Raw genomic sequence first — 21,228 nt, 5'->3', positions numbered from 1 at the left:
GAGGGACGGCGGCCGGGAGGGGCGGCCCGGGGAGCGTGAGGTGGCGCGGAGTCTCGCCTTCCTGGCACGCTGCCTTTCGAAATGCTCCCGCGTCTCCTCCCCCATCCCATTCCGGTGACTCGGCCTCAGCTGACTCCGGCCGGGCAAAGTCTCCAGTGGACTCGGCAAATTGCGTAGCGCACACCACTTACCGGCTCGTCTCAGAGCCCCGAAGTCTTCTGCCCAAGTTTTGAGTCTAGCCATAAATGAGGTACAGAAAACTCGTCCGAGTCGGAATTCCTAATTTCCTCTCCTATACTGCAGCCTTGCCTTAGCTGCGTTCGGGACGTTGAGCGGTGGTGGGTCAAAGTACCCAAATGAAAACTTGTTTTGTCAGTTCACTGAAAAGGCCTCCCTGTGCATTTCTATCTGACTTGGTGAGGTGCGTTGAAAAGTAAGGTGTTTTGGCCGCCTTTTCCTTGTCTTAGTAAGACTCGACTGGTTCAGGTGTTATGTCGGAACTCTGTGAAGCAGGATCTTTTTGATTCCTTGTTTTATTTTTTCTTTTGCTTACTCATTGGATAAGATCCAGTGAAGAGAACTGGTGATGTGGAAATAGAAGCCTACTGCATTTGCAGCAGAATTCATGTTCTTCAGTGCTAAAATGCCCTTAAAAGTCAGTCTCGGTATTAACTTTTTTTTATGGGTACAAGACGATTTGTTATGAGAGAAAATTAACAGCGGACAAAATGGAGCACAAACAGCTTCAGGGTAATTTTCTGATTGCTTGATCCCTGTTGCCTTGTTATTTTTTAAAGTTCTGATTGGACATAGTCCCTCTCTTCAGCGGTGGAAAACTGATATGTAAAGAGTAATCTCACTAGAATGTAGGGTCCAAAGAGGGAACTGCCTAGAAGGTTTCTCTTGGAAATGTCAGATTTTAACGTTTGAAAAATAATTTTGAATTGGATGGAAGAAACTTTACTTATCTTTAACGAGTAGTTAGTTGTTCAAACATGTTTATGAAAGGCTTGCTGTGTGCCAAAGTGCGTAGAATTCTTTCTTTATATACATTACATCAATAAGTATTGCCTTGTGAAACTTGTAAAATTGCTTATTGGTGTTCGAAATTCAGTTGTCTAGGAAATGCCATCGTCTAGGAAATGCCAGATTTGAGCAGGACATGTTATATCACCTAGATATTACTATTCAGAAAAAAAAACTCTGGGAAATGGAGAATTGTTTATAAAAACCTTTATATATGACCATATTTTGGAGTTATTTGCCAAGGAGGATTAAAAGTAGGTTTGTGATTAAAAAAGAATCTAGAGATTGATTTGAAGATCAGTTAATTTTGCAATAGAGAAAGCACATGTTCTAATGATAAGTGTTAATACTAAAAGTGTTGCAGTATTTTGCATAAGTTCATTTAAGCATCGTGAGAATTCGTAACTGACAAAATGGTAAGGTTTGCTGACTCAGGGTACATTGCTGACGGGGATGGGGTCCGGTAGGAGGAAGCTTGAAGTGCTGCAAGTTTTGAGTTGAGTGATGACTCATCCTGCCCACGACTGCTACGTGGCCCCTTTTTTTGTGTGCACTGTATTTTTTTTTTTTTTTTAAATGATAGGCTAAAATGTTTCTGTCAGTATTATATTCTCACTCAGCAGAAACCATAGTTTCTCTAAAAAAGTATGCCTTCTTAAATTGCGTTTTAAAAGGTTATCATATGTCCTACAGGTGGAATTTTGTAACATTTGTTGAGAAGAAAGGTAAAATTGTTGGTGGGTTGCTGCAGTTAAATGTTTGATACTAGCAGTTCTTTGGTTATTTATTGAGAGCTTTGTTACAGATTATATATAAAGAACAGGTAGTACTTTTATGGTGTGGGTAGAAATTAACCTTATGTTTTCATTGGTAATATAGAAATTAGTTCAAGTGTGGTAAAGGGGCAGAAATATTTCATCAGATATAGCTCTGAATGTGAGCATTTCATTTCGATGGAATTATACATAATGCTTTCTTTTGATCTATATGAGTTCGGTTTTAATAAAGACAACTTGAAATAGGTATTGTTATAGGCACTGTTTTTTAATGCCTTTTTTTTAAAGATAAGCTGATTGTACAGTTCCAAATTTAGGACATACACTGATCACTGATATTTGGTAATTAAGATATTTTGGTTTATTTTAAAAAGCCACCGTTTAGCAGGTTGGCTTAAAAATAAGATTGAGAAAAAAAAGATTGAGAATAGCACTTGGCTTTAAAAGTGAGAAGAAAAAGAAAAAACTCCCCATTTCCTCTTTTTTTTTGGTATACTGTTTTATCTTTTCAGAGTGACTTATTTGAAGATTTTTGTGGGCAATAAAGTGTATTGTTAATGTGAATTAAATCTTTGGAGAGATTTTGGAAGAGCATTATATGATTTATGTAGAGGAACTTTAATAAAGTTTAATTCAAACTATATTTCCTACTAAAGGAAATATAAAAATTCAAATATGAAAGTATTATAGATTTGCAAAGCATCCTATCACTTAGAGGTTGAACATGTATTTCCTGTGTGTGTGTGTGTGTTAGAATATAGGTAATCAGCTGTTGTGCATAATTCAGAATTTATAAACAAATTGGATATCTTAGCCTGTCTCTTTTCTGTAAGATATTGCCTTATGAAACGATGAGCCTTCTCACTGCTATCCAGTTCCTTTGTTCACATTGCCCACTTGAACCCCGTGTTTCCCTAGGGCCTCTGTTAATATAGAAGATGCCTCAAAAGTAAATTCTTAGTGGCATTGTTGGCTGCCTCCTTTCAGCTTCTTCAGCCTGTTTTGTGACTGTTAACATTATTCTACAGCCTGCTAGTGGTATGGGGATTTTGGTCAGTTTTATTGCTCAGAGCCCTGAGACTCTACAAAAACAAGGTTATGGTGGTTAATGGCTTTTTAAAGGGAGTTTCTTTTCATGTGGAGCTGACGGTTTTAAGGTGAAGTGTTGTAGGCTGAATCCAGCATTGTTTTTTTTTCCCTCCGTGAACTGCATATTTGGAAAATACAGTGTGCTCCTCTGATAGTTTTTAAAGGTTTGTCTTTCATACATGTTAACCTTTAAAATCTATTTCTGAAAAATTGTAAAGAGATTGCATGTTTACATAGCAAATTTTCCCATTGTTTTTCATTTCAATTTTATATGTCATGGGAGAAAAGGGTATCACAAAAATTGTTAGAATTCTAGCATTTACTTAAGGGAAGAGACTGCCTCTGTAGAGAGTGTGAAATCTCTGTGCATTTAATTCTGCACAACTATAAAATGACAAAATGTTAGTTTTTACAGAGGGGTCATGGACATTGACTTTACCCAGGTATGTATATCATTTGGCAGTTAAGGAAACTGAAGTCCAGAGAGATCTAAGACCTTGGTACTCGGAAGTGTGATCCTAAATGTTAGCATCACATGTGAATTTGTTAGAAGTGCAGAATCTTGACTCCATCTCAAGACCTTCTGAATTAGAATCTATAGTTTAACAAGATTTGCAGGCGGTTCACATGTACATTCATTTCTAAAAGCCCTACTAAGCGATATATACATAGTTCCTCAGCGAATTAGTGACTAATTTGGAAAACTCAGGTCTTCTGAGTTGCTCTTTCCTTTGGCCCTTCTGAAAAAAGTCAAAAGGAAATTTGAGGACTTAAGCACTGTCCAGTAGAACTTTCTGTGACGATGAAAGTATTCTGTGGTGTCCAGTGAGGTAGGCACTACCCACATGTGACTACTGAGCACTTGACAAGTGGCTAGTTCACCTGAGGAACTGAATTTTAAATTTTACTTAATTTTATTAATTTATATTTAAATACCTGCATGTAGCTAGTGGCTGTCACATTGGACAGCACAGATCAAGATGATCTTTGCCCAGACTAAATTTAAAATAATCTAAGATGTAATTTAATAACTGATTAGTCTCAGTTTAATTTTCCTCTTCATTTACAAATTGGAGAGATGGTGGTTTTTTAACTACCTACTTTTCTAGTATGCCCAGATAATATTTCAGTAGTTATTATAAAGCAGTGCCAATTTTCTGATTGATACTCCTGTGTTCAGTAGATAGTCTGAGTTCTAAGAATGTACATTTTCCCTTTTGTCTCAATAAAGGTATTTTTATACGATTAAACAAATTAAAAAATAGGTGTTAAATAAATGTTTCTCAATTGTTTTGTGGATGGATAGAGAGGACAGTTTTTACCTCTGGCCTAGTACCTCTAGGCTTGTTGGTATTTGTTAATGGCTGCCAGATTGATCTGTTGTTATTTATTTCCAGTTGCAGAAACTTTGAATGGTTCTTAATCTCCCACCTTATGCAGTGGGAGGAGTCTAACCCTAGAGTAAGTCAGACTTGCCTGTGTCCGAATCTTGACATTTACTGTATGTGTGATTTCAGTTTAGTTGCTTTACCTCTCAGGACATCAGTGCACTTGTTTGTGAAATGAAACTTACAAGGTAGTGGTTCTGAATAACAGAAATAATTTGCGACTTGGAAAATGCCTGGCACTTAACAGAATCTCAGTAAATATAAATTACCTTCCTTTTCCCTCCTGCTTAGCTTTTATAGCCTTCTGTAATTTAGTCGCATGCTTAAGATTCCAAGCAGGCTTAAGACATTCTGATTTTAGGTCTTGTTGGTTCCCACTGGTTAATTTAATTTCGTGCCTGGCTTCATTCATGTCATATCCCTTGTAGATTCCTCTCCTCGTACTCTGAATTTCTTGACTTCTCAAGAACCCATCTCTTGCCCGCATCGTGAATTTTTTCCTTTCTATTGGTTTATCTTTATTAGCATACAAATGTACTCTAGATCTATACTGTCCAATCTGGTAGCCACATTTCAGTTGTTCAGTTACCATATGTGGCTGTTGGCTACCATATTGCACAGTGCAGATATAGAAATTTTTTTATAGACCCTCTCACGATTCCACATTTTTCTCCTCTAGCCACTGCCTCATTTCTCTGATCCTGTTTCAAGCAGATTTTCACTAGTTGTCTTTGTGTGCTCTTTCCACTTTCCTTGAGGCTCTTCAGCTTACTCTAGACTGGCTTTCGCACCAGCTCACCACTGAAATTGTTCTAGTCCGGATTACCAGTGAGTTACATTTACCAAATCTATATTACAGTATCTTGTAGCACCATTCAATATAGTTGACCACTGTTTTCTGCCTGTTTACTTGCTTCTCTTAGCTTATGAGACACATAGTCTCCTTGTTTTTCTTGCACCTCGTCATACTTTTTTATTGGCTTCTTTCCTCTACTTGCTTCTAAGTATTGGCATATTCCAGTCCTGGGCTTTTTTCCCCCTGCTTTCTCTTTCTAATTTTTTTCCCTAGGTGGTCTCATTCAACTTACTGTTTTAAATACTACCTACATGTGAGTAATTCTTAAATTTATGTTTCTGGTTTAGACTTCTTGTTTGAGTTCCAGACGCATTATCCATTTGCCTGCTTGATATTACTACTCAGTTATTTAAGTAGACATTGTCTAAATAGATTTAATAACCAGATATGGAGCTCTTTCTCCAATATTGTTCTTCTCCCAGTCTTCCCTATCTCAGTAATTGGCATCTAGGAGTTACCATTGAATCATCTTGTTCCCTTATCCCTCATATCGACTCCATCACCAAGTTTTCTTGGTCTCCAAAAATCATTTGAATCTATCTCATCTTTGATATATTCATTCCTACCAGCTTAGTGTCAGCTACCGTCATCTCACGTGGCCTACTGAAATAGCTTTTTTTTTTATTCTTTCTTTCTTTTTTTTCTTTTTTTCTTTTTCAAGGTGAGGCAACCCTTGGTTGACCTCACGGATTGCAAAGACCTTGTCAACTTTCAATCTCTTATTTTTTATTTTTTGCGCCTACGGCCCCTGGTCTTCCTAAGTGGTCTCCCATCCAAGTACTAGCAAGGCCCGACCCTGCTTAGCTTCCGAGATCAGATGGGATCGGGCTTGTTCAGGGTGGAATGGCCATAGAATGAAATAGCTTTTGACTGGTCTCTGCTTTTACACAACTGTCTTCTTCAGTTAATTCTCCCAGTTGCCAGAGTTATCTTTTTAAAATGTAAGTGAAAGCATACCAATTGTCTGCTTAAAACCCTTCAGTGGTTTTCCTTATCTCTTAGTTATAAAGTTGAGAATCCTGCCTCATGTGTTCCTCACTACCTATCCAGTCTTATCTCCACATTAGTTCCCACTCTCTTTGCTCAAGACACTATGGTTATACTGGCATCTTTTTCTTCAAAATACCAAGTTCTGTATTGCTTTAGGTCATATTTGCTGTTTTCTCTGTTTGGGATGCTCTTCTCCCATCTCTTAGCCATGCTGGTACTGTCTCCTCATTTAGATTTCAGCTCCTTCAGTGGCCATTTCCCAGCCACCCAATCATAGCACTTGGCCATATCTGGTTATTAATTTACTTGTTTTTTAATCTTTCCTCACTAGAATGTAAACTCTTTGGAAACAGAAGAACCTTAACTGTCTTAGTCTCCACTGTACCATCAAACAGTGCCTGGCACATGCCAAGTGCTCAGTAAATTTTTGTGGAGTATATAAAATGTTTGTTTGATTCCTTTAAACTTTTAAAGAGAAGATATATGTTAAGATAGCATTGTAATTAATGTAACATGATTCTGGTTGGGGTCTTTGAGCTCTCAAGTACTTTATTGGTTCAGTTTCAGAAACTTAAACAGGATCTGAATATTAGATGGTAGTATTATGCTAGGGTTAATTTCCTGATTTTGATGGTTATATTTGGTTATGCAAAAGAATGTCCTATCTGTAGGAAATATTTACTCTCAAAGAATTAGGGGGTGTGTGTGTGTGTGTACTGTATTTGTCAATAAAAAATTGCATTATTATTTGAGAGAAGATCATGGGTTTCAGTTTATAAACCTGAGGGTCATATCCTGGCTCACTGATGTGTGATCTTGAATGCATTATTTAAATTCTCTGAAGATCTTAAGACCCATTTTGCAATGTCGTTAGGAGGATTTAGTGTAAGAGTATATATGCCTGGCACAATGTTTCACACGTAATATATTCTTAATGAAGCTTGCTGTTGTCCTTACATTCTTTTAAAATTCAAATATTAAAAAAGTTTTTATTCTCATGTTCAAGCTTTATAATATCAACAAATACTTTAAAAATTAATTGCTTTTATTATAGTTGATAAAATGGGATAAATGTATATCAAATATGTTATTTAGGTCTTCAAATTAGAATTTTTGGACCTTATTTCGTTAACATAATCTTTCAATATTTTAAAACTTTTAAAGAAGAAAGTAGAGCCCTTTGAAATTAAATTTCAATTAAAATGTATATATTTATCTTGATTAACATGTTAATTTCCATTTCCTTTGGAATTGTCACTGAGTCTGTGGTTTGTTAATCTATTAGTTTGTATTATTGTTGTAAAAGTTCACAACTGCTTGGCAAAATAAGTCATTACTTACTATTGGTGATTTATTTAGTTTTCTCTTTTCCCTTCCCTTTACTCTCCATTGATGGACATGTTTTTAAGTAAGCATAATGATCAAAACAGGTGTTTAGAAATGACCCATGAGACTTTCATTAGTTATCAGTCTCTTTTAAATAATATAAGCTATTTCACTGATATTGTAAACCTTACCCATTACATGATTAATTTTACCCTTTTCTGGCCCTTCGTGCACTTATTGTCTTGTATTTTGCTTTTACGTTTGCATTAAACCCATGATACATTATTTTTGTCTTACAAAATAAGTCTCTTAGAGATATTTAAACATGCAGATAGATTTTTTTTTTTAAAGGCCTTTTACGTTTTCCCTTTACCCATTCTTGGAATTTTGTTCCTTCTGTAGATCTGGGACTCCATTTGGTGTCATTTTTCTTCAGCCTAAAGAACTTCTTTTAGTATTTCTTATAGTGAAAGTCTACTGGAGACAAATTCTTTCTGCTTTTGTCTCTTCGAAAATGTCTTTATTTCATCTTAATTTTTGGAATAATTTGCCTAGATAAAAAATTTCGAGTTGATAGTTTCTTTTTTCTTTTGGTGCTTGAAAGATGCTGTTCTGTTGTCTTCTCACTTTTACTGTTTCTAGTGCTCTGTCAGCCATTATTCCTATTGTTCCTTCCCTAGTTTATACTTTTTCTCTTTTCTCTGGTTGCGCTTAAGAGTTATCCCCGCCCCCACTTTTTTTTCCAACAGTTCAACTGTGATATGCCTAGATATAGATTTCTTTGTGTTTATCCTGCTTCTGGTTCATTGAACTTCTGGGTCTGTGTGTTGTCCTTTATCAGTTTTGGAAAGTTTTTGTCCATTATCTTTTTATATACTTCTACCCTACCATCTTTCTGAGCCTTGAGGCTCTCTGCTTTTCAGCCTAGCTGCCAGCTCTTCGGACTGCTTACACATTTTCTTTTGCTTTCTAGTCCTATCTCAGGTTTTCTTTACCCCATGTTTTGCCTTATTTCTTTGCCTTAGTCTCAGAATGCTTCAGAGGGGTTTGTTTATCTTATGCTTCCTTGTCCCCCACTTTCAGAGGGCAGCTTGGACATGGTAGAGGCCCTTATGCTGAGATTCTCATTTTTCCTGTCTTGTCCTTAGACTTTTGCACTCAGTGAGGATGCATGGAGGAAAGAGTTGGCAGTTAGGGCTTGTAACTGGGCCTTCTCTGAATTATAATCTGTTATCTGAATCCACATGTAGCTTTTCAAGTTGGTTATAAATTTGGCTGGTTTCTTCTTAATCTTGTTAGTGGAAAATTCTTTGTTCTGCCACTTTGCTAGGAATGAGAATAGCTGTGGTCTCTGCTCTTATGAAGGGCTTGCCATTTTCTGGAATTTAATTTATTTAGTTTTCTTTGCATCCTTAGTTTTTTGATTTTTTTAAAACTATGACTTTGTAGCTTATCTATCTTGTCATGGCTTAAAGGGTGAGAGTAATAGTGTCTTGCACTTTTCTGCATTCTAATTGCAAATGGAAATCCTGAGCCTCTCATTATAATTATAAAATTTTAGAGCTGGAAGAAACTATAGAAATCATATAGTTTAGCTACATTGTTTACCTGATGAGGAACTGAGACCTAGAAATGCGAAATGCTTTGTTTGCGAGCTTATTAGTTACAGATCTGGACTAAACATCAGATCTCTAACTCACGGTTTTTTTTTCCCCTTTTAATATGGGCTTAGTGAAAGCAGACAGGAATTTTTCAAAGTGCCAAACTCTAGTGTGAATCTGATAGGAAACTTATACTCTTCTTTGTATCTTGCGAGCTTTGTTTGGGTCTGGAGAAAATGAGAAACAAAGGAGGAACGATATTCCAGAAAAGTTATATGCCTTTCTGAATCAGTTTTTAAAAACTGGGTACTCTCCAACTAAGCATGTAGTTTTCTCCGTTTGATCAGAGTCCAGAAATATTTCATATGGTCTTGCACAATGTAGCCTCCTTTAGACCCTCACCAGGGTTAGCTCAAAAATTATAGCAATTATATTTGATATGCACTCTATAAAGCTGTGGTGCTAGATGCCATAGACCCTGCTGGGATGGACTGAAGAATAGTAAAATCAGTAACGTTAAGGTCTTGCATATCTTCATGATACCTTCTTGGTATTACACGAAATGATAGGACTTTTTATAGAACCCTGCTTGTCTGATTATATAAGACATTATTTCAGTGTCACAGTCCCTCCCCACTACCTCAACAAAACAACAGGAGCTGTAACAAAACTGAAGTGTTTTTGTTTCTTCAGTGGGTTGAAATCAATTGCTTTCTTCATGTTTTGGCAGACCTATATGTTCACCATAGAGTGAGGCTCCTGGGAGAATGCCTGGGAAGCACCATATCTAGGAGTCATCACTGATGTTGCTTCATGATAGGTCAGATTCTGAAAAAGTTGAGAGTAGGGTTTGTCTTCTCTAAAACTTCCTAATATCAAGTAGAATATGCTATTTACATTAATTCATTCAGTATAGTTTTTAATGTGCCTACTAAGTATCAGGTACTAAGCTCAGAAAACGTCAGTAAAACTACTTCATCCCAAATCTTTCATTTTAAAATAGAGCTACAACAAAGGTGAGGGGAATGGTGCAGTGGTAGATGAAGAGTAGATCTGAAGAATAGAGATTCATTAGATTGGGAAAGATGAAAAAGACAAGGGAAGGAGAATACTGTTAGAAAAGAAAGAACAAGTGTTAGTGGGACAGGGAGGAATCGACTATAATGCTCTAGGAGTATGCACTCCATGAGGTTAGGTGGATTTCTTTTTTTAAAAACTGTTTTGACCCCTGGTATACCTTAATGCCTAAAACAAGGCCTGGCATATGATAAACACTCAGTAAGGTTTTGTTGAATAAAAGTAATGGATGGATGGAAGAATTAAAGCTGTTTTAGTCAAAACTGTTTAAAACATCTTGGTTCTCTCTGCTTTTGGGACCATGTTGGGATTACATTTCTCACCTCCCTTGAAGTAGGTGCAACGGTGTTAACAAAGGTTAATAAAATATAAATAGAAGCAAAGTCTGTCATTTTTAGATGGAAGCTTTAGGTACCAGTGAAATATTCTCACTTTCTCTCTGATACAGTGAGTGGAAATGGTAGCGAAGGTAGCTACTTTGACAGCTTGGATGACAGATAATGTGAAACTTGTTACATGAGCAAGACTTAAAACTGTTTTTTTAAGTCACTGGGATTTTGGGATTATTCATTACTAATCTATCCTGACTGCTACAGAAATTTGTATTAATTCTCATCATGTTGGAATCCTCAGCTGTCCAAAGGTACTTGAAGAGGGAGGCTACCTACATGTTTACTGCTTGTGTATTTGCTCCAGTGTTTCCTTAATGTTGGGAGAAGAGTCAGAAATGAGGGCTTGGGCAGGAGCAAGATAGAGGGAATGAAGAGTTATTATTATTTTTAAAATTTTAGCCATAAATTTGTCAAAGGCATTGTGTTTTTATAATGTTTAGTATACAGCAGTTTCAATCACATTTCCCTTGTTCCGGGTATACCACCATAATAAGTGCTTGGGAATAAAAGTCAGTGAAGTAAAAGACTTGTATTGTGCTTTCATAGATTAGAGACTTTTAGAATTAGAAGGATCTTTAGAGATTGTTTGATTAGTTTATCTGGTCTGTAAAGTTCTGACATTCCAATATGGATACCCAAGAGTAAATAGAAACGAAATGTAACACAATGGCATTTATTTTATAATGGCTTTTTAAAGTCAAAGGCAAATGAAAGTCCCGGATGTTAATATGTATTTAGGCAAAGGTTAAGACAGTTTAAGAACAGAAGTTGGGAATGCAAGAGTAAGTTTTTTTGTTTTTTGTTTTTAAATTGGATACAGTGTTTGAAGCTATGTAAATCTGTCTTTGAAAGTTTGTCCCTGAAGCTAACAGTAGTTACTGGTAGTAGGCAAAGCCTGTTAGGTTTTGGTGTTTTAATTTTAAGGTCCTCCCTCCCACCCCAGGTTCCTAAGATCATTCACTCACACTATTTTGCACTCTGGGCCTCCTTGAGGTCCAGATCCTGAGAGGGATAACTCTTAGGGCCACCTTACATTAGGGGCAAGGGCTTTGTCAAGAATGCATATGGGCAAGCATTTAAGCTGTAGCCTTTGGCCTTCTCTGCCTTAAAAACTTAGTAGCTTTGATGAGAGCTTGAGGCATGATTTAGAGAAGGGTGAATTTGCTATAATACCTTTTCTGTGCCAGGGTTAGGAGACAGTCCTAGGTGAACATAAGTGGAGCATAACCTTTCCAGTCTCTCCAAAAGCAGCTGGGTTTTGGCTGAGAAGATGAGGGGCTGTCTGGATTCCAGTTAACTCAAATTACTCACTTGGTCTTGGAGAAGTGCGAAATAGGCAAGAGCTGTTGAGAAAGTAGAAGAGGAGGAGAACTGTCAGTGAATGTGATCAGGTCAGATGACTGTTGTCAGAATTTAACCTGAGAAGCTGCAAAGTGGAAGATGGAAGAGGAAACCAGAAAAGTAACCTTTATGTTTAAGGCTCTCCTCTCAAACTTGTTTTACACATTCAGACTCCCTTTCTGACACAGGCCAAGTTCTTACTAGATAAGAAGACAAAGAAAATTCAGTTTCTATAGAGTAGGGGTAGGAGGGGATGGGACATTGTGAAATTATTCTACTGTCTTTTATTTATTTCTTTTGCATTTTATAACTTTACTTCATATAATTAGGCTTAACTCAGAGTACTTGTATTTCTTTTGGTGGGGGGATATGCTAAATGACAGAAAGCAGGAGATAATTTAGGGAAGACAGTTGTGGCTAATGCATTAGGGAAGACAGTTGTGGCTAATGCATTTTCAGGGAACTGTTTTATAAACATAGAAAGCTGGTACCCAGCCTGGGCTATATAAAGAGCTTTTACTTCCAGGTTATGGTGGATCACTGAAAGACGACCACAGGGAAAGCATAAGCCAACTTCATTTTTAAAAATCATGCTCTGTATTTCACATTATTTACCAAATTGTTGTTAAAAACTAAACAACATTGACTCAGCTAATTAAAATGTAATGACCTCTAAGCAGTACAATATCAGCACTGAGGCTGATAGGAATGGGTAAAATTTGGAGGTAGAGAAATTGGAAAAATGCTGGGAAGGGTTATTTTAAATTACTATCCTGTCTTAGTTTTCCTTTTCCTCCCTTGAAGTGTGTGGAAAGTACAGAAGGAATATGGAACCCCATATCTTTCTTCAGTCTAAGCCTTGAACTTTGCTTTTATAAAGTTAAACATGAAAGACGGTAGAGAAAATGGTGTAAGTGAGACATATGTAGAGGTCGATGTGGATGGAGGATGCCCTGACCAGTAATCTACTGGTCCAGTTGAGTTGTACCTGCATACTTTAGTCAGGCCAATGGAGCTCCATGATTGATGTGAAAGATGGGGTGGATGGAGGGATCTGGATTTAGAAAATAACTGTCATAATGGTCAAAGTAATAAAGAGGAAGCTATTTTCATGGTCACTAAGAGTGAGCGTGGGAATTCTCTGCTTTTTTATGGCTCCTAGAGGCACACATTCTAACTTCCCTAATTAGGTCAGATCCCCCAGTGTGTATGCTCTCATAGCATCCTGTACCATTCCTTTGTACCATTTGTCCCCTTTGCATCCCCTTTTTTCCTGTTTTTTTTTTTTTTATTGTTTGTCTCCAACCATACTGTAAACTCCATGAGGGTAGGGCTCAAGTCTGTTTTTACTTAACCATTTTATCCTAGATCCCTAGTATATTGACAGATATATAATATATAATTAGCAAACACTTGCTCTGAATGGAGTGTGACTGAATTAGAAACATTACTGGATCTATTTTATCATTCAAAAGTATAACATTACCTCCAGCTTTCGAAGCTCCTGGATGAAAAGTTGCTCCAATAGCTTTTGGTCTAATGGATATTGAAGGACTCCGAAGAATACTGAGTAATGGGGCAGGTCACTGGGCAAACACTACTATTGTAAATAATGGATTCTTTTTTCTTTTTTTCCCAGAGTTTTTATTAGTGCAATCCTCACTGTCTGTTGGAAGCAGTTTTGTTGATATTACCTTCTCCCTTTAGAATGGCCTCATATTTGTGAAAAGTCTGTTCAGGGCTTTCAATATAGTTATCATCTGAATCTATAATGAGGACTCTGCAGTTCTCAGCCTAGGCACAAGCTCCAGCTTTCCTTAAGATGAAATTTTACCCACTCTGCGCCTGTAAGGTGCTGATCAGTCACAGATTTCTGAAGAGGCATTTGCATCCTTTTACTTGTTTCTGGTCTGTGATGCTTCCTAGTCTCGCTAAAATTTAAAGGGCAGATGTGGATGGGGGGTTTTGAGTAGAAATCTTTCATTCTCATGGCTTTCTATAATAATCTGGCTGCAGTTCCTACTATAGTGCTATTCTGTCAAGTAATAATGTCGTTTTTGAAAAAGCATTATTTGTGCTTGACTGTCTGCTCTGTTAATGAACTAGAAGCTTCAGAGAAGAGAGTACTTAGAGATTTTACTGTTCTTATGTCAAGTCTGTAGAACGACTTAAAAATGTACATTTATCAAAAACTTAACTTTAAGGAATTGCCTACATTAGGGCAAAAAGGTAGGAGATATGAACAACCATTTTATTTCAGGTGAGGGCTAGAAATGTAAAACTTCAGAAATACAGGAGCCTTTGAAAAATACTGTTCTAGGATTTTTGATGGGGAACAAGAAGTATTAACATGTATACAAAATAGAAAAAATTGATGGGATACACTATATTAAAGCCCTTTAAATTTTTGAACTATTTTTTTAATTTAAAAGTTTATTTGCATACTTTAACTTTTAAATGTTTTACTACAAACAGATGGATAAACTACAGAATTTTTAGAAGTCTTTTTTTCTGATTTTTGAGAAGCAGACAAAAACTTGCAAAAAGAAGAAACTATCTCTGTTGTAGTAAAAGAAAGGTATTATGCTATTATTGTCCTTTACAATATTAAACAGATACAAGAAGTGTTCATATTTACTAAAATAACTCAAGGATAGTATCAATTCTTATGTTGCTATAAGAATCATTTATGTACTTAGCCTCTGAGTATCATTGATTTCTCTTTCACACATTTCCACGTTTGTTGATTTCTCACAATTAAAGATTTGCTCAGGTTGAGGCAAGAGCTGTTACCTTATATTTTTTAGAATCTTGTATTTCCATATGTAGGGCTATGATGCAGGCAGACAATAAAGGCAGATTTCCCTATTGAATAAAAGCTTTACTATTGTGAAACAGCGATGTGTTTGAGAGCCCTAGCTGTTCTCTTAAGCCACACCTGAAGGTGAATGAAATTTGTCACACCTTCATGTTCAGAATGGGCTGCTTTATTTCATACACTGTTAGTTTCTCATTGCCCTGTGAGTAAAGGAATATTATACCGGTCCCATGTCCAATCCCTTCAGACCCATTCAGAAAATAACACTGTATATATACCTACAACAGCTTTAAGATGAAAAGTCAGCAACAGGAAGCCTTTCCACTTAAGGGTTAGGCTGTATTACTTGCATATACATTAAAATGAGTTACTACATTGGCCTCCTAGTTGTTTCTCAGACATGGGACTCAAGTTCACCCTTACTGCTTGCCCCTCTGCCTGGATAGTAACTCCCACCAAGCATCCCTAAGGCATATCCACTCCCTTAACTTCATCCTTTAGAGCCTTGCTCCAATACCACTTTATCAGAGAGGCATTCTGTAACCACCCTTCCTGTCCCCTTTGTCTGTTTTATTTTTTTCTACATCACTTAATGCCATCTGACATCTGTGTGTTTTGCTTATTTATTGGGCTGTCTTTCCTATAATATGAGCTCTTCAGATAAATACTGCCTAGCTATATAAGATTCTAATAATTTGTCATACTTCAGTTTTTAAAAAATAACACATTAAAGATATAGTTGAAGCATGCTATGTAACCCCACCCTGATCCTTATCCCTTTCTTCATTCCTTAAGGAAATTATTATCATGAATTTCTCATGTTTTTTATACTTTTGCTACATAATATAGCATTATTTTGTATGTTTATGACCTTGATATAACTGATTTCAGCATGGACTCTTCTGTCTGCAGTTTGCTTTTTAAATGTAGTGTATGTTTGGTTATTTCAACCATCTCTCTTCATTTTCACTACTGTGTAGTAGTCCACTAAATGATTATAACTCATTTATTCTGATGTTGTTGAAAGTTTGGCTATTTTTAATATTTGCCTTTACAAAACAAAAATGAGCATTGGTATGTCAATTTTTAAGCATTTTCATAGGGAATATTCCTTGAAGAAAAATTGCCAAGTCATAGGTATGCTATTTATTTATTCTTTTATGTTTCTGATGTTTTACCCTTCAAAAATTCTAAAGAATTCCGTAGAAATATTATATTCCGTAGAAATTTTCTTCCTTTGCTTATGGGTACTTAAGAAATAATATTACATAATGAACCTAAATATTATTAAAGAATCTAATATGGTGGGATCTGGAGTCTGAGCTGATACATGTGAATTGTTTACAATATGGATAGCTATTTTTGATTGGTGGTAGGTAATTTTTCCATTTAGTGACTATAAATAAGTAAGTTTATTAAACCAGTTGTAATTCATAGCTAAATGCCCAACTCGTGTCATTTTACAGAGATGAAGAAAAGAGCATTTCCTACAGTGGTGACTCTTTTCTTTCTTTTTTTCTCATCCCCCAGGTTGTATCGGAGTAAGATGGACGGTAGCTTTGATTGTGATTGTGGTGAGCTGGAGCCACCTGATCACTAACAAAAGACATCTTCTGTTAACTAACAGCTGCCAGGGCTTCCTGTTGAAATATACAGCAACCAAGGAAGAAAAGAAGCGAAACGGAAATAGTGCTTACCAGCACCTTAGAATGATGCTGCTCAGGACCAGTCCAACACTGAATGTATCTGCACTGTGAGGAGAATGTTCATAGAAGCCTGTTGTGTGCATATTTATTCACATTTTTGTTAAATGTTAAATCGTTTAGCACAGTAAATCTGAGTGCATAGTATGTCATTTCATTCCGTTTGAGTTTCTTGAGTGTTTTCTTTAAATGTCTGCAGAGTTGCTGCCCCTTTCTTGAACTATGAGTACTGCAATCTTTTTAATTCTCAATATGAGGAGAGCTTTTTGAGCTTTAAATCTAAGGGGAACTCAACAGGCCTGGTTGGCATATGCAATGAACATCAAGAAACCATCTTGCTGTGGAAGCAAAATTATTTTTCTTCTCCCTTTTTGAAAGATCTTTCCTTTTGATGCCAGTTTTCTTCCTTGTTTACACAAGTTCAACAATTCGAAAGGAAAAGGCAATAGTAAGGGTTTCAAAATGGCAGAGAAATTTGAAAGTCTCATGAACATTCATGGTTTTGATCTGGGCTCTAGATATATGGACTTAAAACCATTGGGTTGTGGAGGCAATGGCTTGGTTTTTTCTGCTGTAGACAATGACTGTGACAAAAGAGTAGCCATCAAGAAAATTGTCCTTACTGATCCCCAGAGTGTTAAACATGCTCTACGTGAAATCAAAATTATTAGAAGACTTGACCATGATAACATTGTGAAAGTGTTTGAAATTCTTGGTCCTAGTGGAAGCCAGTTAACAGATGATGTGGGCTCTCTTACTGAACTGAACAGTGTTTACATTGTTCAGGAGTACATGGAGACAGACTTGGCTAATGTGCTGGAGCAGGGCCCTTTACTGGAAGAGCATGCCCGGCTTTTCATGTATCAGCTGCTACGTGGGCTCAAATATATTCATTCTGCAAACGTACTGCACAGAGATCTCAAACCAGCTAATCTTTTCATTAATACTGAAGACTTGGTGCTGAAGATAGGTGACTTTGGTCTTGCGCGGATCATGGATCCCCATTATTCCCATAAGGTATGTGGAAAGCCAGCTGAGGTAGACCTTTACTGATGTACATCATTAGGAATAAGTCCTTGTAGTTCCTTGTCGTTCTTTTATATATTGTGGCAGAATTTTTAGTTAATTGTATTGAACTTTACATAGTACCCTTTTTTTCTGATACAGGTCTACCTTCATTCACAATCTCCTTGTGTTTGAAATGAAGGTCTGGTGGGATCCTATTTATACACAAATTCCTAAAAGTGTACTGTTATTTATTATAACTGAAATTCTCCCTAATTAAAAGTACGATATAGTCTTATATGTTTAGGGCAGAAATGTTGTCCTATCTGAAGGTAAGGGTATGCTATTTCACCTTTTAGGTCTTCTTTTGCCCCTTTGAGTCTGTTCTATTCAGTTTATGCCTTATATAGGCAAACTTAATTTAGTTTGAAATTTAAATTCATGTAAATATAAAATAGGCAGTACAGATAACCAAAAGGATTCATAATAACTTGGATAACAACTTGCCCTTTGTACAAGGTGTTAATATTTTCCTAGCCAAACCACAGTCTTGTAGTTTTCAAAGGAAGTGGTGTGCAGGACCCTGATGTTTAAAATATAAAAGTGGACCTGCTTTGGTTATAAAGAACCCCTAGGAGCCCTGCTTGTTTGGCTTCCCATAGCATATGTCTAAAATAAACAAATCTTTTCATTCACAGTATCAGCTCACATTAAGTATAACTTACCAAAAAAAACCCAAAAACCAAAAAACCTTTAACACAGAAATTGAGTACTGAAATGGATGGCCACATCCTCTTTATCAGTAACAGTGTGAAGTATTGTGGATAGCACTGAACTCAGAGTTACACTATCTAAAATTGAGTTCATTTCTACATCTAACTAAGCTATATGACCTGAAGCAGATTCCTTAGTCTGTTATTGCCCCGTAAGATGGAGTTAATATCTGCATTCACAATTTCTCGGTTGTTTTGAGGATGAAATAAAGCAATATATGTATAACTGTTTTAGTCAAATGCTTTATAAATGAAAAGTAGTAAAATTGATTAGGAATGGGATGTATAGTAAAGCTAGTCCCCTGGGTTGTCAGTGATGAGGTTAGCATTGGTTTATAAGTAGGGTCTCTGGTGTTTTTCTCTACCTTTTATTGATTTGAGGCATAACTGCTCTTTAAGATTTGAAGTGAAAAATAGCTCCTCTTCTGACACATGCTTTGAATGTGTGGTGTAGAATTAGCGCTAGATTCTTATAGTATATCTTGGTCTGCAGACTTCATGTGAACATCTTTTAGGTGGTATACCCCAGGGGGAGTTTAACCTCTTTTCAGCCTCAAAGGTGCATGAGCCTTGAAAATAGGCATAGAAATAACAGTATTGTTTTAGGATTCCACAATTATGGTGGGTTCTTTTTGTTTTGTTTTGTTTTGTGTTTTGGTGGATCAAGGAATCTTTAATGAGTCAAGTTTTATGTACTGTTCTTCAGCTAAAATAAAAAACTAAAGTATGTTTTTGTTTTTCAGGGTCATCTTTCTGAAGGATTGGTTACTAAATGGTACAGATCTCCACGTCTTTTACTTTCTCCTAATAATTATACTAAAGCCATTGACATGTGGGCTGCAGGCTGCATCTTTGCTGAAATGCTGACTGGTAAAACCCTCTTTGCAGGTTAGAAATTTAAAATATGTGTAAAAAAAAATATCCCAAAGAGAAATAATTTTGCATGTATCTGTGAAGCAAGATTTATATAAGTTTTAAAACAATTTATTATAGTCTGGACTATTAAAATGAAAAGATAAAATGTTTTTAATATTTAAAAAAATGAGAAAACTTATTCACATATTCACTGAATTGTTCACTCAGTAAAATTAGAATTCTAGTGTTCTTTTGTATCATCTTATTTCTTAAATGTAATTTTGTGTTTTGTAGTTCCATAATACTTGTTGGTCATCTGTGTTAACTGATACCTGATTGCTTATTTCTGTCACTAATTGTTACTTCCTGGTGAAATTTTTTAGCTTCCATTGAAAATCCAATAATTCTTTCTTTGCCCACCTCCCAATCATCCCTGTTGTTTGAACTGCCATATCCTGTTGCCTGACTGCTGTGATCTTTCAGAAACAACCAAACAAGTGATTTTTTTGCTGAATTTGGTGTTATAAGGGATTCTAAAGATATGTGAGAGAGAATTTAGTCAAGATGAGAAGAGATGAATAATCCACAAAAAACACCAAGTATCATAAAGCAAAATATGAGTTTGTATAAAATTAGTATAGACTGTAAGCTATACACTTGAGAAGCTAGAGACTACATCAGTGATGGCTGGAACGGAAGGTATAAAGGAGTCAAAGGATTTTTCACTACATAAGGATAGTGAAGAATTTTAACGAAGAGAGAGAGAAAAAGTAGTATCTACTTAAGGGTGTCTATAAAAATAAGGGAATGAGCTTGGTGTTTTCATAAATCAGTAAGAAAAGTTTGATGGAAGCAAGGTATCAAATAATAATGAAGATATTTATGACTAGTTAAGATGGGGCCAGAATACTTAGAAAGTAGGCAGAGGAGTTTCCATTTGAAAAACTAGGAAATAGTAGGATACTGAAGATATTTTTAGAGAAGTGATGTGATGGTAATTTAGGTTTTTTCTCTTTTGTCCTTTTTTTCTAACTAGTCTTATTAGAGTGGTCCCCTCAGCACTCCAGTTTGTACTAAGAGCAGAAGGAAAGGAATGGAGCAGGGTCTGCTTACAAAAGGATTAATAAGAGAAAGCTTAGAGTGCATAGGAGAGTGCTGTTGACAAAAGGATGGTATTCATAAATGTCCTTAAAATTCTTTGTTTAATGCTGATACTTGTTGCAGCACTAGCTTACATAGTATTAACCAATCTTTTGTAATTTTTCCCCTAAATTTATCTGAAATTTCTTCTATGATGTATGATAGTGATTGTATTTCAAGTTAGAAGACTATGAGGACATACCAGTGATTCCTGGAAACTAAATCGTTAAGTGATTCGAATTTTTTCTGAGGAACAATACTGTAATTGGAGGTTATATTCCTGATATTCAAGTACCTTCCAGCATATATAAATTATTATTTGTTGCTGTGTGATAAATCACCTCAAAACTTAGTGACTTATACAACAAAACTACTATATCACAGTTTCTTCGGTTCAGGAATTTGGGAGTGGCTTTACTAACTAGGTAGTTCTAGCTGAGATTCGCTTAGTCAAGTGTTAATTGGGGCTGTTAACACTTGCCTGGGGTGGGAGGATCTACTTCTACCTAACTGACATGACTATTAGCAGGAGGCCTCAGTATCTCACCATGTGGGCTTCTCCATAGGACCTTTTAAGAGTCTTCACCATATGGCAGCTGGCTTCCCCTAGAAGAATGAATGATCCAAAAGAGAGCAAGGAATATCTTTTCTAAAAAAAGTTCTATCAAGATATACTTCACATACTATATAATTTACCCATTTAAAATGTACAGTTCAATTTTTTTAGTATACTCACAGAATTGTATAACCAACTAATTTTAGAATATTTTTGTTCTTAAAAGATACCTTGTAACCATTAGCAGTGTCATATGATAACTCTTTAACTCTCTGAAAAAATGCCACACCATTTTCCAAAGGGGTTGTACCACTTTACATTCCTAATAGCAATATATGAGAGTTCCAGTTTCTCCACATTCTCATTAACACTTACTTAAAATGTAGTCTGTCTTATTGTGTCTGTCTTTTTGCATATGAAGTAATGATATAAAGTAGTATATCACTGTGATTTTGAATTGTATTTCCCTAATGACTGATGATGTTGTGCATGTGTTTATTGGCCATATCTTTGGAG

At 36.1% G+C, this 21,228-nt stretch overlaps 1 protein-coding gene and 1 pseudogene across 3 annotated transcripts in view; one reads left to right on the top strand and one right to left on the bottom strand.

Moving 5' to 3' along the window:
• The first annotated feature begins 101 nt into the window (after nucleotides 1–101).
• The window catches only part of MAPK6 (mitogen-activated protein kinase 6), a 31,777-nt gene continuing 10,650 nt past the window's right edge, over nucleotides 102–21,228 (top strand). Inside the window, exons 1-3 of one of the 3 annotated variants that reach the window (XM_006920353.3) lie at nucleotides 102–250; nucleotides 16,211–17,400; nucleotides 18,905–19,049. In XM_006920353.3, coding sequence (XP_006920415.1) covers nucleotides 16,846–17,400; nucleotides 18,905–19,049 — 700 coding nt within the window. In that variant the 5' untranslated portion in view covers nucleotides 102–250; nucleotides 16,211–16,845. Of the gene's footprint in view, nucleotides 251–14,365; nucleotides 14,441–16,191; nucleotides 17,401–18,904; nucleotides 19,050–21,228 lie in introns of those variants that run through there. The other 2 variants (XM_006920354.3, XM_015596057.2) reach the window with 2 other exon arrangements.
• On the bottom strand, nucleotides 5,872–5,990 carry LOC112469924 (annotated as a pseudogene).

This window comes from Pteropus alecto, unplaced genomic scaffold, assembly GCF_000325575.1.
Source record: "Pteropus alecto unplaced genomic scaffold, ASM32557v1 scaffold86, whole genome shotgun sequence".
NCBI classification, from domain to species: Eukaryota; Metazoa; Chordata; class Mammalia; order Chiroptera; family Pteropodidae; genus Pteropus; species Pteropus alecto.
This window is presented reverse-complemented; position numbering and strand designations above follow the sequence as displayed.